This window comes from Pseudophryne corroboree, chromosome 6 (genome assembly GCF_028390025.1).
Source record: "Pseudophryne corroboree isolate aPseCor3 chromosome 6, aPseCor3.hap2, whole genome shotgun sequence".
In the NCBI taxonomy this organism is placed as follows: domain Eukaryota; kingdom Metazoa; phylum Chordata; class Amphibia; order Anura; family Myobatrachidae; genus Pseudophryne; species Pseudophryne corroboree.
In genome coordinates, this window is record NC_086449.1 from 59,456,318 (window position 1) to 59,476,654 (window position 20,337).

Here is a 20,337-nt window from a genome sequence, read left to right on the forward strand (position 1 = left end):
TAGTACCAATTGACAACTATGTTTCTACCACTCCCAGATATTTAATGTCAATATGTTAAATGCTATAGCCCTGGATACAGTTTCCAGTTAGAAATCTGTCCAATCTGTTTTTAAATGCATTTACAGAGTCTTCCATTATTACCTTCTCCGGCAGGGACTTCCAAATCTTTTTTGCCCTTACCGTGAAGAACCCTTTCCTACGTTGTGTACGGAATTTTCTCTCCTCTAGCCTCAGTGAGTGTCCACGTGTCCTATACAGAGTTATTTTAATAAACAAATTCCCTGCTAGCTCCTTGTAATGACTCTTTACATATTTTAAGATATTAATAATGTCTCCTCTTAGACGCCTCTAGTGTATACATATTTAACCTAGTAAGCCTTTCCTCATACTCCAGTGTCTCTAACCTTTTAATCAATTTAGTAGCTCGCCTTTGAACTTTTTCAATTTCCCCGATATCTTTTTTTATAAAATGGTGCCCAAAATTGAACACAATATTCCAGGAGTGGAAGTTCTAATGATTTGTACAGCGGCAGGATTACATCCTCGTCCCTTGTCTCAATACCCCGTTTAATGCATGCAAGCACTTTACAAATTTTATTTAGCACTTTACTAAACAAATAGTTAATTGTAAAATATGTACACATATATACACGGCAATAGCAAAACACACTGTCACTGTATTCTGCGTTAGTGCAATGATATTGTATATGGAACAGCTTCAGAGAGTGTTATAGTTATATCAGATCAGACTAGCCCAGAGGTTCCAAAACGCGGTCCTCAAGGCACCCCAACGGTCCAGGTTTTAGGTATATCCATAGCTCAGCACAGATGGTTACATCAAATAGACTGGGGTGCTAATTAAGTCACCTGTGGCAAAGCATAGATAAATCTAAAACCTGGACTGTTCGGGTGCCTTGAGCGCTAGTAGCGGCGTGACGGCTACGGGAGAGGAGGGGGCCCATACACGGAGTCTGCACACGGGTCCCCTCCTCTCTAGAGACGCCCCTGAGTCTAGTTTAGAGATGAGCGGGTTCGGTTCCTCGGAATCCGAACCCCCCGAACTTCAGCCTTTTTACACGGGTCCGAGGCAGACTCGGATCTTCCCGCCTTGCTCGGCTAACCCGAGCGCGCCCGAACGTCATCATCCCGCTGTCGGATTCTCGCGAGGCTCGTATTCTATCGCGAGACTCGGATTCTATATAAGGAGCCGCGCGTCGCCGCCATTTTCACACGTGCATTGAGATTGATAGGGAGAGGACGTGGCTGGCGTCCTCTCCGTTTAGATAGAGAGTGAGACACTTGATTTACTAGTAATTTAATTTTAGTAATTTTGGGGAGCATTAGGAGTACTCAGAGAGTGCAGAGTTTTGCTGATAGTTATACTAGTGACCACCAGTTTTATTTATTATTTAAAATCCGTTCTCTTCCTGAAAAAAAACGATACACAGTCACATACCATATCTGTGCTCAGCCTCAGTGTGCTGCATGATAATATCATCTATGTATATCTGACTGTGCTGAGTGCTCACTGCTCACACAGCTTAATTGTGGGGGAGACTGGGGAGCAGTTATAGCAGGAGTACATAACAGTGCACACTTTTGCTGCCAGTGTGACTGACGAGTGACCACCAGTATATTGTCTGCCTGAAAAAGTTAAACACTCGTGTGGTGTTTTTTTTTTAAATTCTATAAACGCATTCTGCTGACAGACAGTGTCCAGCAGGTCCGTCATTCATTATATTATAATATATACCTGCAGTAGTGATATATATATATTTTTTATATCATTATCATCCAGTCTATACTAGCAGACGCAGTACGGTAGTCCACGGCTGTAGCTACCTCTGTGTCGGCAGTGCTCGTCCATAATTGTATACCTACCTGTGGTGGTTTTTTTTTTTCTATCTTCTTCATAGTAGTAGTTTAGGAGTCTGCTGCTGACAGTGTCCAGCAGGTCCGTCATTATATAATATATACCTGTCCTGCAGTAGTGATATATATATATTTTTTATATCATTATCATCCAGTCTATACTAGCAGATGCAGTACGGTAGTCCACGGCTGTAGCTACCTCTGTGTCGGCAGTGCTCGTCCATAATTGTATACCTACCTGTGGTGGTTTTTTTTTTTTCTATCTTCTTCATACTAGTAGTTTAGGAGTCTGCTGCTGACAGTGTCCAGCAGGTCAGTCATTATATAATATATACCTGTCCTGCAGTAGTGATATATATATATTTTTTATATCATTATCATCCAGTCTATACTAGCAGACGCAGTACGGTAGTCCACGGCTGTAGCTACCTCTGTGTCGGCAGTGCTCGTCCATAATTGTATACCTACCTGTGGTGGGTTTTTTTTTTCTATCTTCTTCATACTAGTAGTTTAGGAGTCTGCTGCTGACAGTGTCCAGCAGGTCCGTCATTATATAATATATACCTGTCCTGCAGTAGTGATATATATATATTTTTTATATCATTATCATCCAGTCTATACTAGCAGACGCAGTACGGTAGTCCATGGCTGTAGCTACCTCTGTGTCGGCAGTGCTCGTCCATAATTGTATACCTACCTGTGGTGGGGGGGTTTTTTCTATCTTCTTCATACTAGTAGTTTAGGAGTCTGCTGCTGACAGTGTCCATCAGGTCCGTCATTATATAATATATACCTGTCCTGCAGTAGTGATATATATATATTTTTTATATCATTATCATCCAGTCTATACTAGCAGACGCAGTACGGTAGTCCACGGCTGTAGCTACCTCTGTGTCGGCAGTCACTCGTCATCCATAAGTATACTAGTATCCATCCATCTCCATTGTTTACCTGAGGTGCCTTTTAGTTGTGCCTATTAAAATATGGAGAACAAAAATGTTGAGGTTCCAAAAATAGGGAAAGATCAAGATCGACTTCCACCTCGTGCTGAAGCTGCTGCCACTAGTCATGGCCGAGACGATGAAATGCCATCAACGTCGTCTGCCAAGGCCGATGCCCAATGTCATAGTAGAGAGCATGTAAAATCCAAAACACCAAATATCAGTAAAAAAAGGACTCAAAAATCTAAAATAAAATCGGCGGAGGAGAAGCGTAAACTTGCCAATATGCCATTTACCACACGGAGTGGCAAGGAACGGCTGAGGCCCTGGCCTATGTTCATGGCTAGTGATTCAGCTTCACATGAGGATGGAAGCACTCAGCCTCTCGCTAGAAAAATGAAAAGACTTAAGCTGGCAAAAGCACAGCAAAGAACAGTGCGTTCTTCGAAATCACAAATCCACAAGGAGTGTCCAATTGTGTCGGTTGCGATGCCTGACCTTCCCAACACTGGACGTGAAGAGCATGCGCCTTCCACCATTTGCACGCCCCCTGCAAGTGCTGGAAGGAGCACCCGCAGTTCAGTTCCTGATAGTCAGATTGAAGATGTCAGTGTTGAAGTACACCAGGATGAGGAGGATATGGGTGTTGCTGGCGCTGGGGAGGAAATTGACAGGAGGATTCTGATGGTGAGGTGGTTTGTTTAAGTCAGGCACCCGGGGAGACACCTGTTGTCCGTGGGAGGAATATGGCCATTGACATGCCTGGTGAAAATACCAAAAAAATCAGCTCTTCGGTGTGGAAGTATTTCAACAGAAATGCGGACAACATTTGTCAAGCCGTGTGTTGCCTTTGTCAAGCTGTAATAAGTAGGGGTAAGGACGTTAACCACCTCGGAACCTCGGAACATCCTCCCTTATACGTCACCTGCAGCGCATTCATCATAAGTCAGTGACAAGTTCAAAAACTTTGGGCAACAGCGGAAGCAGTCCACTGACCAGTAAATCCCTTCCTCTTGTAACCAAGCTCACGCAAACCACCCCACGAACTCCCTCAGTGTCAATTTCCTCCTTCCCCAGGAATGCCAATAGTCCTGCAGGCCATGTCACTGGCAATTCTGACGAGTCCTCTCCTGCCTGGGATTCCTCCGATGCATCCTTGCGTGTAACGCCTACTGCTGCTGGCGCTGCTGTTGTTGCTGCTGGGAGTCGATGGTCATCCCAGAGGGGAAGTCGTAAGACCACTTTTACTACTTCCACCAAGCAATTGACTGTCCAACAGTCCTTTGCGAGGAAGATGAAATATCACAGCAGTCATCCTGCTGCAAAGCGGATAACTGAGGCCTTGGCATCCTGGGTGGTGAGAAACGTGGTTCCGGTATCCATCATTACTGCAGAGCCAACTATAGACTTGTTTGAGGTACTGTGTCCCCGGTACCAAATACCATCTAGGTTCCATTTCTCTAGGCAGGCGATACCGAAAATGTACACAGACCTCAGAAAAAGACTCACCAGTGTCCTAAAAAATGCAGTTGTACAAAATGTCCACTTAACCACGGACATGTGGACAAGTGGAGCAGGGCAGACTCAGGACTATATGACTGTGACAGCCCACTGGGTAGATGTATGGACTCCCGCCGCAAGAACAGCAGCGGCGGCACCAGTAGCAGCATCTCGCAAACGCCAACTCTTTCCTAGGCAGGCTACGCTTTGTATCACCGCTTTACAGAATACGCACACAGCTAAAAACCTCTTACGGCAACTGAGGAAGATCATCGCAGAATGGCTTACCCCAATTGGACTCTCCTGTGGATTTGTGGCATCGGACAACGCCAGCAATATTGTGTGTGCATTAAATATGGGCAAATTCCAGCACGTCCCATGTTTTGCACATACCTTGAATTTGGTGGTGCAGAATTATTTAAAAAACGAGAGGAGCGTGCAAGAGATGCTGTCGGTGGTCAGAAGAATTGCGGGACACTTTCGGCGTACAGGCACCACGTACAGAAGACTGGAGCAACACCAAAAACGCCTGAACCTGCCCTGCCATCATCTGAAGCAAGAAGTGGTAACGAGGTGGAATTCAACCCTCTATATGCTTCAGAGGTTGGAGGAGCAGCAAAAGGCCATTCAAGCCTATACAACTGAGCACGATATAGGAGGTGGAATGCACCTTTCTCAAGCGCAGTGGAGAATGATTTCAACGTTGTGCAAGGTTCTGCAACCTTTTGAACTTGCCACACGTGAAGTCAGTTCAGACACTGCCAGCCTGAGTCAAGTCATTCCCCTCATCAGGCTTTTGCAGAAGAAGCTGGAGACATTGAAGGAGGAGCTAACACAGAGCGATTCCGCTAGGCATGTGGGACTTGTGGATGGAGCCCTTAATTCGCTTAACAAGGATTCACGGGTGGTCAATCTGTTGAAATCAGAGCACTACATTTTGGCCACCGTGCTCGATCCTAGATTTAAAACCTACCTTGGATCTCTCTTTCCGGCATACACAAGTCTGCAGGGGTTCAAAGAACTGCTGGTGAGAAAATTGTCAAGTCAAGCGGAACGCGACCTGTCAACATCTCCTCCTTCACATTCTCCCGCAACTGGGGGTGCGAGGAAAAGGCTCAGAATTCCGAGCCCACCCGCTGGCGGTGATGCAGGGCAGTCTGGAGCGACTGCTGATGCTGACATCTGGTCCGGACTGAAGGACCTGCCAACGATTACGGACATGTCGTCTACTGTCACTGCATATGATTCTCTCCCCATTGAAAGAATGGTGGAGGATTATATGAGTGACCGCATCCAAGTAGGCACGTCAGACAGTCCGTACGTATACTGGCAGGAAAAAGAGGCAATTTGGAGGCCCTTGCACAAACTGGCTTTATTCTACCTAAGTTGCCCTCCCACAAGTGTGTACTCCGAAAGAGTGTTTAGTGCCGCCGCTCACCTTGTCAGCAATCGGCGTACGAGGTTACTTCCAGAAAATGTGGAGAAGATGATGTTCATTAAAATGAATTATAATCAATTCCTCCATGGAGACATTCACCAGCAGCAATTGCCTCCACAAAGTACACAGGGAGCTGTGATGGTGGATTCCAGTGGGGACGAATTGATAATCTGTGAGGAGGGGGATGTACACGGTGATGAATCGGAGGATGATGATGAGGTGGACATCTTGCCTCTGTAGAGCCAGTTTGTGCAAGGAGAGATTAATTGCTTCTTTTTTGGTGGGGGTCCAAACCAACCCGTCATTTCAGTCACAGTCGTGTGGCAAACCCTGTCACTGAAATGATGGGTTGGTTAAAGTGTGCATGTCCTGTTTATACAACATAAGGGTGGGTGGGAGGGCCCAAGGACAATTCCATCTTGCACCTCTTTTTTCTTTCATTTTTCTTTGCGTCATGTGCTGTTTGGGGAGTGTTTTTTGGAAGGGCCAGCCTGCGTGACACTGCAGTGCCACTCCTAGATGGGCCAGGTGTTTGTGTCGGCCACTAGGGTCGCTTAGCTTACTCACACAGCTACCTCATTGCGCCTCTTTTTTTCTTTGCGTCATGTGCTGTTTGGGGAGTGTTTTTTGGAAGGGCCAGCCTGCGTGACACTGCAGTGCCACTCCTAGATGGGCCAGGTGTTTGTGTCGGCCACTATTGTCGCTTAGCTTACTCACACAGCTACCTCATTGCGCCTCTTTTTTTCTTTGCGTCATGTGCTGTTTGGGGAGTATTTTTTGGAAGGACCATCATGTCTGACACTGCAGTGCCACTCCTAGATGGGCCAGGTGTTTGTGTCGGCCACTTGGGTCGCTGAGCTTAGTCACACAGCTACCTCATTGCGCCTCTTTTTTTCTTTGCGTCATGTGCTGTTTGGGGAGTGTTTTTTTGAAGGGCCATCCTGCGTGACACTGCAGTGCCACTCCTAGATGGGCCAGGTGTTTGTGTCGGCCACTAGGGTCGCTTAGCTTACTCACACAGCTACCTCATTGCGCCTCTTTTTTTCTTTGCGTCATGTGCTGTTTGGGGAGTGTTTTTTGGAAGGGCCATCCTGCCTGACACTGCAGTGCCACTCCTAGATGGGCCAGGTGTTTGTGTCGGCCACTTGGGTCGCTGAGCTTAGTCACACAGCTACCTCATTGCGCCTCTTTTTTTCTTTGCGTCATGTGCTGTTTGGGGAGTGTTTTTTTGAAGGGCCATCCTGCCTGACACTGCAGTGCCACTCCTAGATGGGCCAGGTGTTTGTGTCGGCCACTAGGGTCGCTGAGCTTAGTCACACAGCTACCTCATTGCGCCTCTTTTTTTTCTTCTTTGCGTCATGTGCTGTTTGGGGAGTATTTTTTGGAAGGGCCATCCTGCCTGACACTGCAGTGCCACTCCTAGATGGGCCAAGTGTTTGTGTCGGCCACTTGGGTCGCTGAGGTTAGTCACACAGCTACCTCATTGCGCCTCTTTTTTTCTTTGCGTCATGTGCTGTTTGGGGAGTGTTTTTTGGAAGGGCCATCCTGCGTGACACTGCAGTGACACTCCTAGATGGGCCAGGTGTTTGTGTCGGCCACTTGGGTCGCTGAGCTTAGTCATCCAGCGACCTCGGTGCAAATTTTAGGACTAAAAATAATATTGTGAGGTGTGAGGTGTTCAGAATAGACTGAAAATGAGTGGAAATTATGGTTATTGAGGTTAATAATACTTTGGGATCAAAATGACCCCCAAATTCTATGATTTAAGCTGTTTTTTAGGGTTTTTTGAAAAAAACACCCGAATCCAAAACACACCCGAATCCGACAAAAAAAATTCGGTGAGGTTTTGCCAAATCGCGTTCGAACCCAAAACACGGCCGCGGAACCGAACCCAAAACCAAAACCCAAAACCCGAAAAATTTCCGGTGCACATCTCTAGTCTAGTTACCATCCTATGCTGCATTGTGTCTCCAGCGTTGGAGCTAGGAAGATAACATATAAGAAACTTATTTGTGCTGTGTATGTAGGTCAGGATGCAGGAATCTGAGGAATCTGTATATTTAATGATCAATTGGCCTCATTCAGGTTTCTTAGCAAACCAAAAGTTAGAATTAGATTTGGGTGGGGTGTGTTCAAATTGAAATCTAAATTGCAGTGTAGAAATTATCAGACAGCATTTACCCTGCATTGAAACAATATAACCCACCCAAATCTAACTCTCTGCACATGTTACATCTGCCCCACCTGCAGTGCAACATGGTTTTGCCCAATTGCTAATTTATTTTTGTTTGCGTGGCTAAGTATTCCGACCACTGTTTTCTTCAGTCCAGAGGTCCGGGAGATGTGGGCTGCCCTCAGAGACTGGCGTTCCTGCAGTGCTGGCTTATGCCGGGTGACAGGACCTGGGTTGCTGCATGTAATGTTACAGTGCAGCACCCAGCTCCAGTCACTGAGCAGGAGCCGGAACTTTGGTGTCACCCCTCAGCGGGTGACACCCAGGTACGAGCCGCACCCCCCTTGTGATGCCACGGCCTAAGCCATCTTATATACAGCAATTTTTAGATGCTAGAAGGTTTATGCCAGCACATTATTTTGGTGGTAGATATTCTATCGGAATGTCGAGGCAGCCCTTTTTCCAAACCTTCAGAAGAGGCAGTCAAAGACAATAACTACTACGGGTCACCAGCATCTGTACCACTAGGGAGTACCACTACCCAGCAGTGACTTTTCAAGAAAGGACAGCCCCAACTCCAACCATAGAGGCATCCACTTCTTGGAAGAAAGGCTGATTACTTTTGAGACTTAATATTTTCTACATATATTGTAAAATTAAAGAAGTTTTATTGTTACGTATTAAAATCTCTCTTATGGAAAATCTTTATAATGGTGGAATATTACAATTATAATGAAGAAAAGTGAAGAATAGTGAATTATTAAATATTCGAACCCTGAAGCACGTAAGAGACTTTTTCAATTTCAAATGGTGGGAGGTCGAGCGCAGAGACTCTCTGCCTAATCATCTATATAAGGGACATTAAAGAAAGTTGATACTTTTTACTGGATATTATAATTGCTAAATTGAATGCTAAATTCATTGCAACAATTGTTACCACTGGAGGATTCCATTGCAAACTGTATCTATAATAACACCAGTTATCTGGTAATGCAGAGGTTTATATGTTTCCATAAGGGAGGTATTATTGCACTTTTATATGTGTGCATTTTACCGAATATAGGGGGTCATTCCGAGTTGATCGCTAGCTGCATTCGTTCGCTGTGCAGCGATGAGGAAAAAAATGGCACTTCTGCGCATGCGGCGCAATGCACACGCACAACGTATTATTACAACGACCGATGTAGTTTCACACAAAGTCTAGTGAAGCATTTCAGTCGCACTGCTGGCCGCAGAGTGATTGACATGAAGAGGGCGTTTCTGGGTGTCAACTGACCGTTTTCAGGGAGTGTTCGGAAAAACACAGGCGTGACTGAAAAAATGCAGGCGTGGCTGGGCAAACGCAGGGTGTGTTTGTGATGTCAAAACAGGAACTGAACAGTCTGAAGTCATCGCAAGGGCTGACTAGGCTTGGTGCTACTCTAAAACTGCACAAAAAACTTGGCCGCCACTCTGCGATCCTTTCATTCGCACTTCTGCTAAGCTAAATACACTCCCAGTGGGCGGCGGCATAGCATTTGCTCGGCTGCTAAAAACTGCTAGCGAGCGAACAACTCGAAATGACCCCCATATTTTCTAGATTGTATTAATAAATATCTATTAGCGCTCTCTATACCTTTGTCTATAAGGGTATTGTTGGATACTTTCTTAATTAGGTTGTGTAATATAACCATTCATTTATATATTTCCTATTATCTTCATACACTTCCTGTATTTTACAGCTCTGTATACTGGAGGCTTCATAATGTATTACGTCCTCAGTGCTATTATTGGTCTGGATATAACAGTTAATAACTTGCAGTTGATAAATGTCTATTCAGATCACTGCCACATAGCTGCTAAAGGTGTAGTATGGTATGCCGGTGGTTGGGCTCCCAGCGACCAGCATACCGGCGCCGGGAGCCCGACTGCCGGCATACCGGCCACACGCGAACACAAATGAGCCCCTTGCGGGCTTGTTACGCGCGCCACGCTATTTTATTCTCCCTCCAGGGGGGTCGTGGACCCCCACGAGGGAGAATAAGTGTCGGTATGCCGGCTGTCGGGATTCCGGGGCCGGTATACTGTGCGCCGGGATCCCGACAGCCGGCATACTGAAGATCATCCCTGCTAAACATTCATTTCTATACATGCATGATATTATCCTCCTGTGTTTAATAGCTCTGTATGCCAGTGGATTAGAATGTATTGCTTTCTCAGTGTTATTTTTGGCCTGAATATAGTAGTTATACTATTCTATTGATACAGTAAATGTCTGTTCTAAACACTGGTAAGTAGCGGCTAAGCTTAAATACATATTACTGAGTTTAATTAGCTACATTGCGGCTTTTCCTCATACAGTACATCTCTGAATTCAGGATCACAGTTACTATGTGCTCAGCTCAGCCACTGCTCGCTCAGCACGTTCACCGGCAGGTCGGCTGCACATTTGGAAATGTCACTTGTTAATTCTACTATAATATAGTGGACTAACGAGCATATTTATCAAACTTGTTTTTACTAAAAAAATGTGAAAAGGACTGTGCTTTTCACATTATTTTAGTATCACTGAAATGTTTTAAATGGATTTTGGAGCATTTTTTGTGAAAAACTTCTCCAACCCATTAATTCACAGTTTTTTAGTATTTTTTTTATAATGGGAAATATGATCTGGCTAAATTTACTAAACAAAAATGTGAAAACGTGCTGGAAACAGCCTGTGATAATAACGCTATCTTCAGATTGTGTTATCCAGATTCCCTCCGGTTCCTGGCTCCGCTCTGACAGCCGGAGCAAAGTCGGAGTGATTGCCCACGTGAGTCTAAAAATACCACAGACTGATCACCATAAAAAAAGTTATTTTTTTTATTTAGTTACAGCTTCAGCATCCCCTTGTTGCTGTGATCGTTGTCCCTGGTGAGATCCTCTGTGCCTCCGGTCATCTGATCGCCGGCTTACTGCACCTTGACCACGGTCATCTGATGTATGTTGTAAACCGGCATCACAGTTTACAGCAGACATCAGATGACGGGGTCACAGAGCTGAAAGCTGGCGATCAGATGACCAGAGCCGGAGGAACGCACCGGAACAATGGTCACCTGACGGCAGCAGTATTTTTTAGTAAATACCCTGAGAAGGCTGAGGAGGGCATTTGTAGAGACAGAGCTTTCTCGCAAGCTTAGTCCCTGCATACAATAATTGATACATCCCTGCAACGTATTATCTTACTGCGGATTGTGGCAATTTTATAACTTCACATCTGAGATGTTGATTGTGATAAATATACCCCTAAATCCCAATATATCTGCTAATTTCCCACCGTATATATTGTACTAATATTCTAAAGCTTTTTCAAGGCATCAACCGAAGTCTTTTCATACCCAGTTTTTAACTCCTGAGCTAGAAAAATAGTTAATATATGTTAAAAAAAACCCAATAGAGATCTTAAGCCACATACAAAGACATACAATACATGTAACATAAATTAGGACTACACTGCAATCACAAAGTACAAGTCTCTAGTATTGAAAACTATTTAGCTCAAGTTATAAATTATAGACAGACTGTACAAGTCTCTTATTGCAGTGATTTCACTGCAATAAGAGACTTGTACAGTCTGTTTATAATTTATCTTTTTATCTACTCATTTGAGCTAAATAATTTTCAATACTAGAGACTTGTACTATGTGATTGCAGTGTAGTCCTAATTTATGTTACATGTATTGTTTGTCTTTGTATGTGGCTTAAGATCTCTATTGGTTTTTTTTTACATACATAAATAAAAGTTAATTTTTAATATAAACACAGTAAGAGTGACCCCAAAAAAGAGACTTTTTTCCTTTTTCTCTATGTACACATATCCACACTCTTAGGGGAGCACCTCCACCTGAGACACTTTCACAGTAGCAAATCTCCAAAAGATAACCACACATACTATGACATATAGTGGAACAACATATCCTACTTTCATTTGCTTTAGACCTACTCATTATACCTGTGCTCAGGTCTTCCCTCTTTCCCATTTTTCCCCCAGATTTTTCACTAGGAAAATAGTTCCACGCTCACATTTTACAATGAAAATATGGCAAATTTCTATGCAAGAAATTTACTAAAATGGAAACGTGGGTGATAATACTGACAACACAGGGGTATATCTACTAAAGTGTGAGGTTTTTTTAGAAGTGGAGACATTGGGCCTAATCCAGACCTGGTTGCACACAGGCTATTTTTTGCACTGCTGCAACCAGGTAATCGCCGCGTACAGGGGAGGGGGTTAGTGCTGCACAGGGGTGCGATCGGCTGTGCAGTGAGCTGCACAAACAAAAGTTTCAGCAGTTTCTGCACAGCCCAGAACTTACTCACCCGCTGCGATGATCCGGGAAGAAGTTGACGTCAGGAGCCCTCCCTGGAAACGGCTGGGCACACCTGCGTTTTTCTGACCACTCCCAGAAAACAGTGAGTTGCCGCCCACGAACGCCTTCTGTCTGTCAATCTTCTTGTGATCGCTTTCTTCATACGGGTCGTCGCAGCATGGCGGCGGCCGGCGCGCCTGCGCATTGCGGGTCATACATATGCGCAGTTCAGACCCGATCGCATGGCTGCAAAGAAGTGCAGCGTGCGATCGGGTCTGAATGAGGCCCATTGCCCATAGTAACCAATCAGATTCTAGCTGTTATCTTCTAGAAGGTGCTAGATGAATGATAAGTAGACTCTGATTGGTTGCTATGAGCAACACCACCACTTCTAAAAAAAACTCACACTTTAGTAAATTTAAATCACAGAGTTTGCAAATAAAATTCACCAGTAATAATATGTGAGCTACAAAGAATGCTAACCCACAGAGCTTGCAATCTAATGTTTTAATTATGATGCCAGATATAACAGACTGAAAATATTATTAGAGAATCCAATAATTTTTCGAATGGAGAAGATAATACGCCTCACATAATGATATAACTAATGAGAATACTGACCACAGACCTTACATCTAATAATAGTAGATAACAATCCATACAGAATACAGGATAATCCTGAGAGAGGAATACCATGACTGGTGTGCAGAGCATGCTGGGACATGGCAATGATCACCAGTAGAGCTCACAGTGTAATGCAGCATCAGGCTCTAGTAGAATGTTGAAGTGATGTGAATGAAAGTGTGAAAAATTCTCAGGTGTGGTAAGAAAGTAAAAGCTTTGTATACTTACGGTTGTGCATAGGAGCCAGCCAGAAGGGCCAGCAGGACAAGACAGAGACCTCTGCACCCCATAGTGCAGTCAGGATGGAGAGCAGTGTCCTCTGTGCAGCTGGTTTTATACTTGCACAAGAGATGGCCATAGCTTAAAGTAACCAGTCCCAGGCTCTACCTGCAATGGGGAGGAGCTGGGGAGACTCCAATCTCACCTATGACACTACACAGTTGTACACAATAGGTATTATGTGTCATTCACAGCACCAGATCACTAAAGCACGGGCGTGTAAAGAGAGGAGGGGGCCTGTGTGCACTCTCGATCCAGGCATCCTCCTCTCCAGCTGGCAGCACACAGTGACTCTGACACTGTGCCAGATTCTAGTGCACATGCTCAGGTCTCCAGAGAAAGGGTGCAGCAGCCATTTTCCCAGCAATTATTCTACCTCACATGCATAAAATGCCAGGAAAATGGCCACTACACAATTTTCCTGTTGATTTGTGAAGTGCTGCAGATGCAAGTATTGAAGAAATATGTGCAGGAGGCGTGGCCACAGCAGCGCGGGAATAGGTGAGGGCTAGACAAGGTCTCTCCGGCAAGGTAAACTCCTGCTTACCTATCTGTGGTGCTAGATGCTCCAGTAAGCCCGCCGATGCAAGTACTGGGCTCGAGAGAGACGCTTTTCCCCACTGCAATAAAGAGCCTGGTAGCCGTGAAAAAGAGAAAGCCATGATAGATGCCCCTGGACTGCACATGTGATGACAGGTGGACCTGAGGCACTGGGACATGTAGCGGCCACTCCCCGCCACGATAGTGTCAGCTACGGTGGAGAGAGAGACCTGCAGCTGGGAAGCTGGTGAGCGTGCAGCTGAGTGCTGTGTGTCCGGCGCGGACGGGGCTCCAGAGTGGTGTACAATGTACATCTAGGGACCGGTGCCTGTTGGGAAGGTGAATCCGGTTGGTTGCAAGCCCAGCTATTTCCCCGCCTCTCCTCCACTGTGACTGTGAGAGAGAGTACAGTGGAACAGAGTATACCAGATACACGGGGCAGTTCATGTGGTCCCTGGAAGAGGCTGACAAGGCTCCAAGTGGCAGATGTGAGACTCAGGCTGTAGTCCTATCTAGGAGTATAAGAGAATTTGATCAAGGGACAGCGCTTGAAAATGAAAAGGATTCCACAGATGAACCAGCAGCAAAGGGCAAAGTGCAAACCCGGCTTATGTGAGTTCTTGGCTTATTTGTCAAAATAACTGGGAATTAAATAGATGGAGTAAGTATACTATTTTAATTAATATGTTGGTTGCTAAATAAGCAAAAGTCAGACTGCCTGAGGGTCAATATTTTTTTTTTAATTCAATACTTTTTTTATTAGTTTTCTGATTAACATTAAACACATTACAAAACAAAACAAAAAAACAAACAAAAAAAACAACAGCACAACCCACAGTAGATCCCCAGCCCAGGGAATACGCAGATTCTCCTGTCCACTAGGGACCAATTATCATAGTTATCATAGAACACCGGTGCAGGCCTAAATTCCGAAACATAGGTTGTAATTTAGAATCAGTATTGCATGCTAACAAGGCGCATATAAATCAATGAAAGCTGTATATGGATATCTATGGCAGCACATCATAAATTTGAGCTGATTTCAGAGCTAAAGCAATGGCAGGGGAACGGGAATGGCTGACCGCGGGCGCAGGGGATAACATAGAGAAAAGGGGCAGTGTACCCAGTGCAGATCAAAAGTCACACACCCACTCTAATCCCTTGCAGCATATCTAAACACCTCGGGTTCCAGAAAGCGGGGACTCAAGCCATCGACCCCACAGGTCCTGATATTTTTTCTCCGCTTTTCTAGCTAGGTATACATATTTCTCGTGAGAGGCCGTATCATTTACAAGGGAGACCCATGATTGCAGTGTGGGTGCATCTCTGGCTAGCCAAAGCCTGGCGATACACACCTTGGCCAGGCCACACAGATTAATTACATATCGTTTGGCAGGGGGGTCCAGGGCATCCTCCTCCACAGCAGATAACACACATGTCGTCGGGGAGCACACAGACGAGGGAATACCCGTTGACACCAGGGCGTCAGTAACACCCGTCCAGAATACGGCTATCTTGGGACACTGCCAGAGAATGTGCCAAAAGTCTGCATCCAAACTACCGCACTTAGGACATCCAGAGGAGTGGGTACCCCCTACATGTCGCAAGCGCACCGGCGTCATATATACTCTGTGTATTATAAACAGTTGAATTTGCTGATATCTAGTGGTGGTAGTGGATAATCGTGGGGAACACAGAGCACCCTCCCAGATCTCATCAGAGATGGCACCCAAGTCAGATTCCCACTTGTTCCTGAGAATGGACAACGGGTCAGAGTAGTGAGAGCGAAGCATGCTTGCATAAATGTTGGACACCAGATGTCCGCTTCCCAGGGACCGCAGGAGAGACTTGACCGGGGAGTCGGCAATCATTGGAGGAGTTTCGGGAAATTGTGCGTTAAGCGCATGTCTCAGCTGCAGGTAGCGGTAGAAATGAGAAGAGGGTACACTGTACTCCTGTTGAAGCTGCAGGAAGGACCTCAGTATACCATCATTATATAAGTGGCCCAGGGACGTCACACCCCACCTCCCCCACACCGCCCCAGTCCGCAGCGAAGCCAATTCTGGGAAGCCGAGGGCATTGCCCAGAGGAGTATCTGGGTCAATACCCTGGCCTAGTAGGATAACATGTACCTTTTTCCATATGAGGACGGCTTGTCTTATTATAGGGATCTTGGACAAGCTAGGGTTCCCACAAAGAAGCATCTGTAATGGAGAGCCGGCAGGGTATATCTGGAGAAGCAATTGGGAGTGCAAAGTGAGAGCATCCGTGGCATTCACCCACTCCCATATATGTGCCAACTGCGCGGCATAGTAGTAAAATCGAAATAAAGGGAGAGCTAAGCCTCCCAACACTTTCGGCCTGGACAGAACGTCTAGTCTCAGCCTTGCTCTCCTGCTGGCCCATATTAAAGAAGAAAGCAAACTGTCAATCTGTCGAAATGTCTTCAGGTTAATATATATAGGGGATTGCTGGAGAACATAAAGGAGTTTGGGCAAGTATACCATCTTTACCAAACTGACCCTGCCAGTAACAGTCAGGGGCAGAGACCCCCAAACCCTAACCTTCGAGCGGAGATACCCTATCAGCGGCATGACATTAAGGGAAACATAGGTACAAGGGTTATTCGATACCCATATCCCCAGGTATTTGAAGGAGTCTACCCATTTAAGGGGGGTTGGAATCACCGGGGCCTCCGAAACCGGGCCTCTAAGTGGAGTAATGGTGGATTTATCCCAGTTAATTTTGAGCCCGGAGAAACGTCCATAGATAGTTATCAAGTCAAGAAGTTTAGGTAAGGAGGAAACAGAATCGTCCACAAAGAGCAACAGGTCATCAGCGTATAACGCTATCCTGTCTTCCCTTGCGTCAACCCTAATACCCTCAATATCTTGAGTTGCCCTAATCAAACACGCCAGTGGCTCAATAGCGATAGCAAACAGAGTCGGGGACAGAGGGCAGCCCTGCCTCGTTCCCCTGGATAGGGGGAAGGAGTCCGAGACAAACCCGTTCACCGAGACTCTGGCCATGGGCTGAAAATATAACAATTTAACATACTTGATAAAGTTGGGGCCCACACCAAACCTACTCATAGCCTCCCAGAGGAAGGCCCACTCCACTGAATCAAAGGCCTTTGCGGCATCTAAGGAGGCTATAACGGCAGAGCAGTCCTCCTCCCGAGAAGCCTGAAAATGAGTAAACAGGCGCCTCAAGTTCACAGCAGTGGACTTGCCAGGCATGAAGCCCGTTTGGTCAGGGTGGATAATTTGGGAGACGACCCGGCCAAGTCTGGAAGCCAGAACCTTGGCCAGGATTTTAATATCCGTGGGCAACAGGGAAATAGGACGGTAGGATTCAACCCTCCTGGGGTCTTTATCCGGCTTGGGAATCACTATAATCAATGCCTCCGCCATAGACGGGGGAAGCGCACTTTGGGCAAGAATTTCACTGAACAACTCAAGCAACCGAGGGGCAAAGAATTTTATATATTTCTTATACAGTTCTGACGGGATGCCATCAAGGCCAGGGGCCTTACCATCGGGGGAGGCAGAGATCGCAGTCTCAATCTCCTCCACTGACAAAGGAGCATCTAGAAGGGCCCTGGCCTCACTGGAGATGGAGGGCAAGTGGACCCCATCCAAGTATTCACATAGCTCTAGTGGGGAACAGGTCAACTGAGAACTATATAATGCCTGATAATATGAGACAAATTCCGCCACGATCTGGGGGGTGCGGTCCAGCACCGACCCAGCTGAGTCCAAAATCTCCACTACAGTATGAGAGGAACGGTCACCCCTTGCAAGATTGGCCAAATAAGAACCTGGTCTATCGCCCGTAGCATACTGGACATGCGAGGAGAAGAGAAGTCTGTGCTGGGTTTTCCCCCACAGATAATCATTCCATTCACCCTGCGCATGAAGCCACACCAGCTTAGAAGCATCCGTGCCATCTCGCACGTACGTCACTTCTGAAGCGGCCACCCGAGCCTCCAATTCAGACTCGTGTTTTCTAAAGGAGGATTTAAGACTCCCCACCCGTTTGATCAATGTACCTCTCAAGAAAGCCTTGAAAGTGTCCCATAGCAGAGACACATCCGAGGTGTCATCATGCATAACAAAGAATTCTAGCCAGCTAGCCTCCAAATCAGATCCCTCGCCCATATGCGTCAGCCAAAAGGGATTAAATTTCCACACTGCTTGGCCTCGCTGACAGTTTAAGTCAATATGTAACGATATAGGGGAGTGATCCGAGATACCCCTAGTCTCATATCTTACATTCTGAACTTTGGGCAAAAGCTCCCGGGACAGAAGAGCCAAATCTATCCTAGAGAAGGAAGAGTGAGAGCGTGAAAAACATGAGTATTGCCTCAAATCAGGATTCTTCAATCTCCAGGGGTCTATCAGACCCAACTCTGACACAGTGTCTGCAAACGGGGAGTTCCCGGGCCGCGGGTTGGAGGACACCCTGGACAACCTATCCAACTCATGATTTAAAACGTTGTTAAAGTCCCCCATACAGATAACGGGCATGTCAGGGGAAGCAGCCATAAAGACAGATGCCTTTTTAAGGACATCGTGCGAATATGGAGGGGGTACATACACAGCCAGCAATAACAAGGGGACGGAGTTAATTCTGCACTTGAGAAATACATATCTACCCCATTGATCCGTTTGCACAGAGTCAAGCACAAAGGGAACAGATTTCCTAATTAGAATCGACACTCCCCGGGACGCAGCTGTATGCATAGAATGGTAAGCCCATCCCACCCATGGTTTTTTAAGGGACATAATCTTAGTACCCAGTAGGTGGGTTTCCATCAAGCAAACAATATCCGACGCATAAGATTTAATCTGTCTAAGGATCAAGGAGCGCTTAACCTTGTCATTGATCCCCCGCACATTCCACGACAGAAACCTAACCGACGCCATAACAGGGCATTGTTGTGATTTTGCAAAGCACCCGCGGCCAGCCATCGCCAGTGAATATCGAAGAGGATACGCCTGCAGTCAGCTGCAACATAAACATAGCGGAAATAAGCACATTGCACAGCGAAAAATAAAAACACCTGAATGTTAACAATCTAAAATAACCCCCATCCCCACCCCGTATACCACCTAAAACTAGCGGCATACCTGATTCCCTAACAACAAAACACCCTAAGGGCTAACAATCCCAACTATGGCAGAGAGCCCGATAACATACTCCACCAGTACCAACTAAGGTCAAATTCCTATATCCACTAAGGGGGCCAAGAATTTAATGACCATAAGACAGGAAAATCCCCCAGCTAAACTCAAAACAAAACCAATCCCCCCCTAGACCTTTACCCCCACCCCAACTGAGTACCCGCTAACCCCTTAAGGACTATATGGCAGAACAAACACCGAGATCATAAGGCCCAAAATCAGCATAAAGGCAACATCTACCAATCACCCGTCCACAAAGCCACCCCCTCCCAGTAAAGGCCCGTAAGGGCCGCAAATAGCCCCTCCGTAAATCACATAGCAGCACATCACAAACAGTGGCGAATTGACTTAGCTGAGAAATCCGAGACAGGACCGCAATCAGCAGCCATCGCTCCCCCATTTGAAAAGTGTCCCTCCAGCCAAACTGACATCTTGCAGGGAATCATACGGAACATAACCACAAACAACTATACATCCCTCCCAAGACAATATAACAATAACATATGAAGCATAAACGAAGCAGTATACTTGCAAGTAGGGAAATCAAACACATAAGTTCAATCAGCAGCAAGCGCTCGCCGTGCCGGAAAGCGTCCGTCCAGCCACATTGATGCTTCACGAGGGGTCGTGAAGAATTTTGTTTCCCCATCCGAGACCACCCGCAGTTTAGATGGAAAGAGCATGGCATAGGGGATATTCAATTCTCGCAGCCTGCGTTTCACAGGGACAAACTGAGCTCTATCCTTCTGGACATCGACAGCAAAATCCGGAAAGACTGACACTGGGGAACCTTTCCACTTAAGGGGACCCTTGGTGCGGGCCAGTCTCAGAATCACATCTCTATCCCGGTAATGGAGGAGCTTGGCAATAAACGTACGGGGAGGTGCCCCTGGAGGTAATGGGCGCATCGGGACCCTATGGGCACGTTCCACTGCGAAATGTGAAGTGAACTCCTCCGCTCCAAATACATCCAACAGCCAGCGTTCAAGAAATTTTTCAGGGGAAGCACCCTCTTCTTTCTCCGGGAGTCCGACGAAACGGACATTATTTCGCCGCAATCTCCCCTCCATATCCGTCATCTTTCTATGTACATCCATCATCTGAGACTCCAGAGCAGAAGTGCGTCTACCGAGAGGCGTAACAGTGTCTTCCAGCGTGGAGGTGCGCGTCTCAACCTCACCGACCCTCTCTCGCACCCGCTGAAGGTCCTGGTGTATAATGGATAAATCCGACTGGACCTGACCGATCCTGTCGGCCAAGCGGGCTTCACTGGCCGTGACCGCATCCAGCACCCTCTGCAGAGCAGCATCGGCGGCATCCGCAGATGAGGAGCCAGCCGACGGAGAAGGCGGCGCCGAGGTCGACTGCACCTCCTCACCCTGTTGGGACCGCGTCGGCGGATTTCTGACATACTTCTCCAACTTCGCCGCGGCAGACTGATGCGGTTTGACC

The 20,337-nt window shown here is 46.3% G+C and overlaps 1 protein-coding gene across 1 annotated transcript in view; it reads right to left on the reverse strand.

Annotated features, from left to right (window-relative positions):
* The window catches only part of LOC134936128 (complement C3-like), a 613,812-nt gene extending 600,571 nt beyond the window's left edge, over positions 1–13,241 (reverse strand). The window contains exon 1 of the mRNA XM_063931045.1: positions 13,109–13,241. Coding sequence (XP_063787115.1) covers positions 13,109–13,170 — 62 coding nt within the window. The 5' untranslated portion in view covers positions 13,171–13,241. The remainder of the gene's footprint in view (positions 1–13,108) is intronic.
* Positions 13,242–20,337: the final 7,096 nt, after the last annotated feature.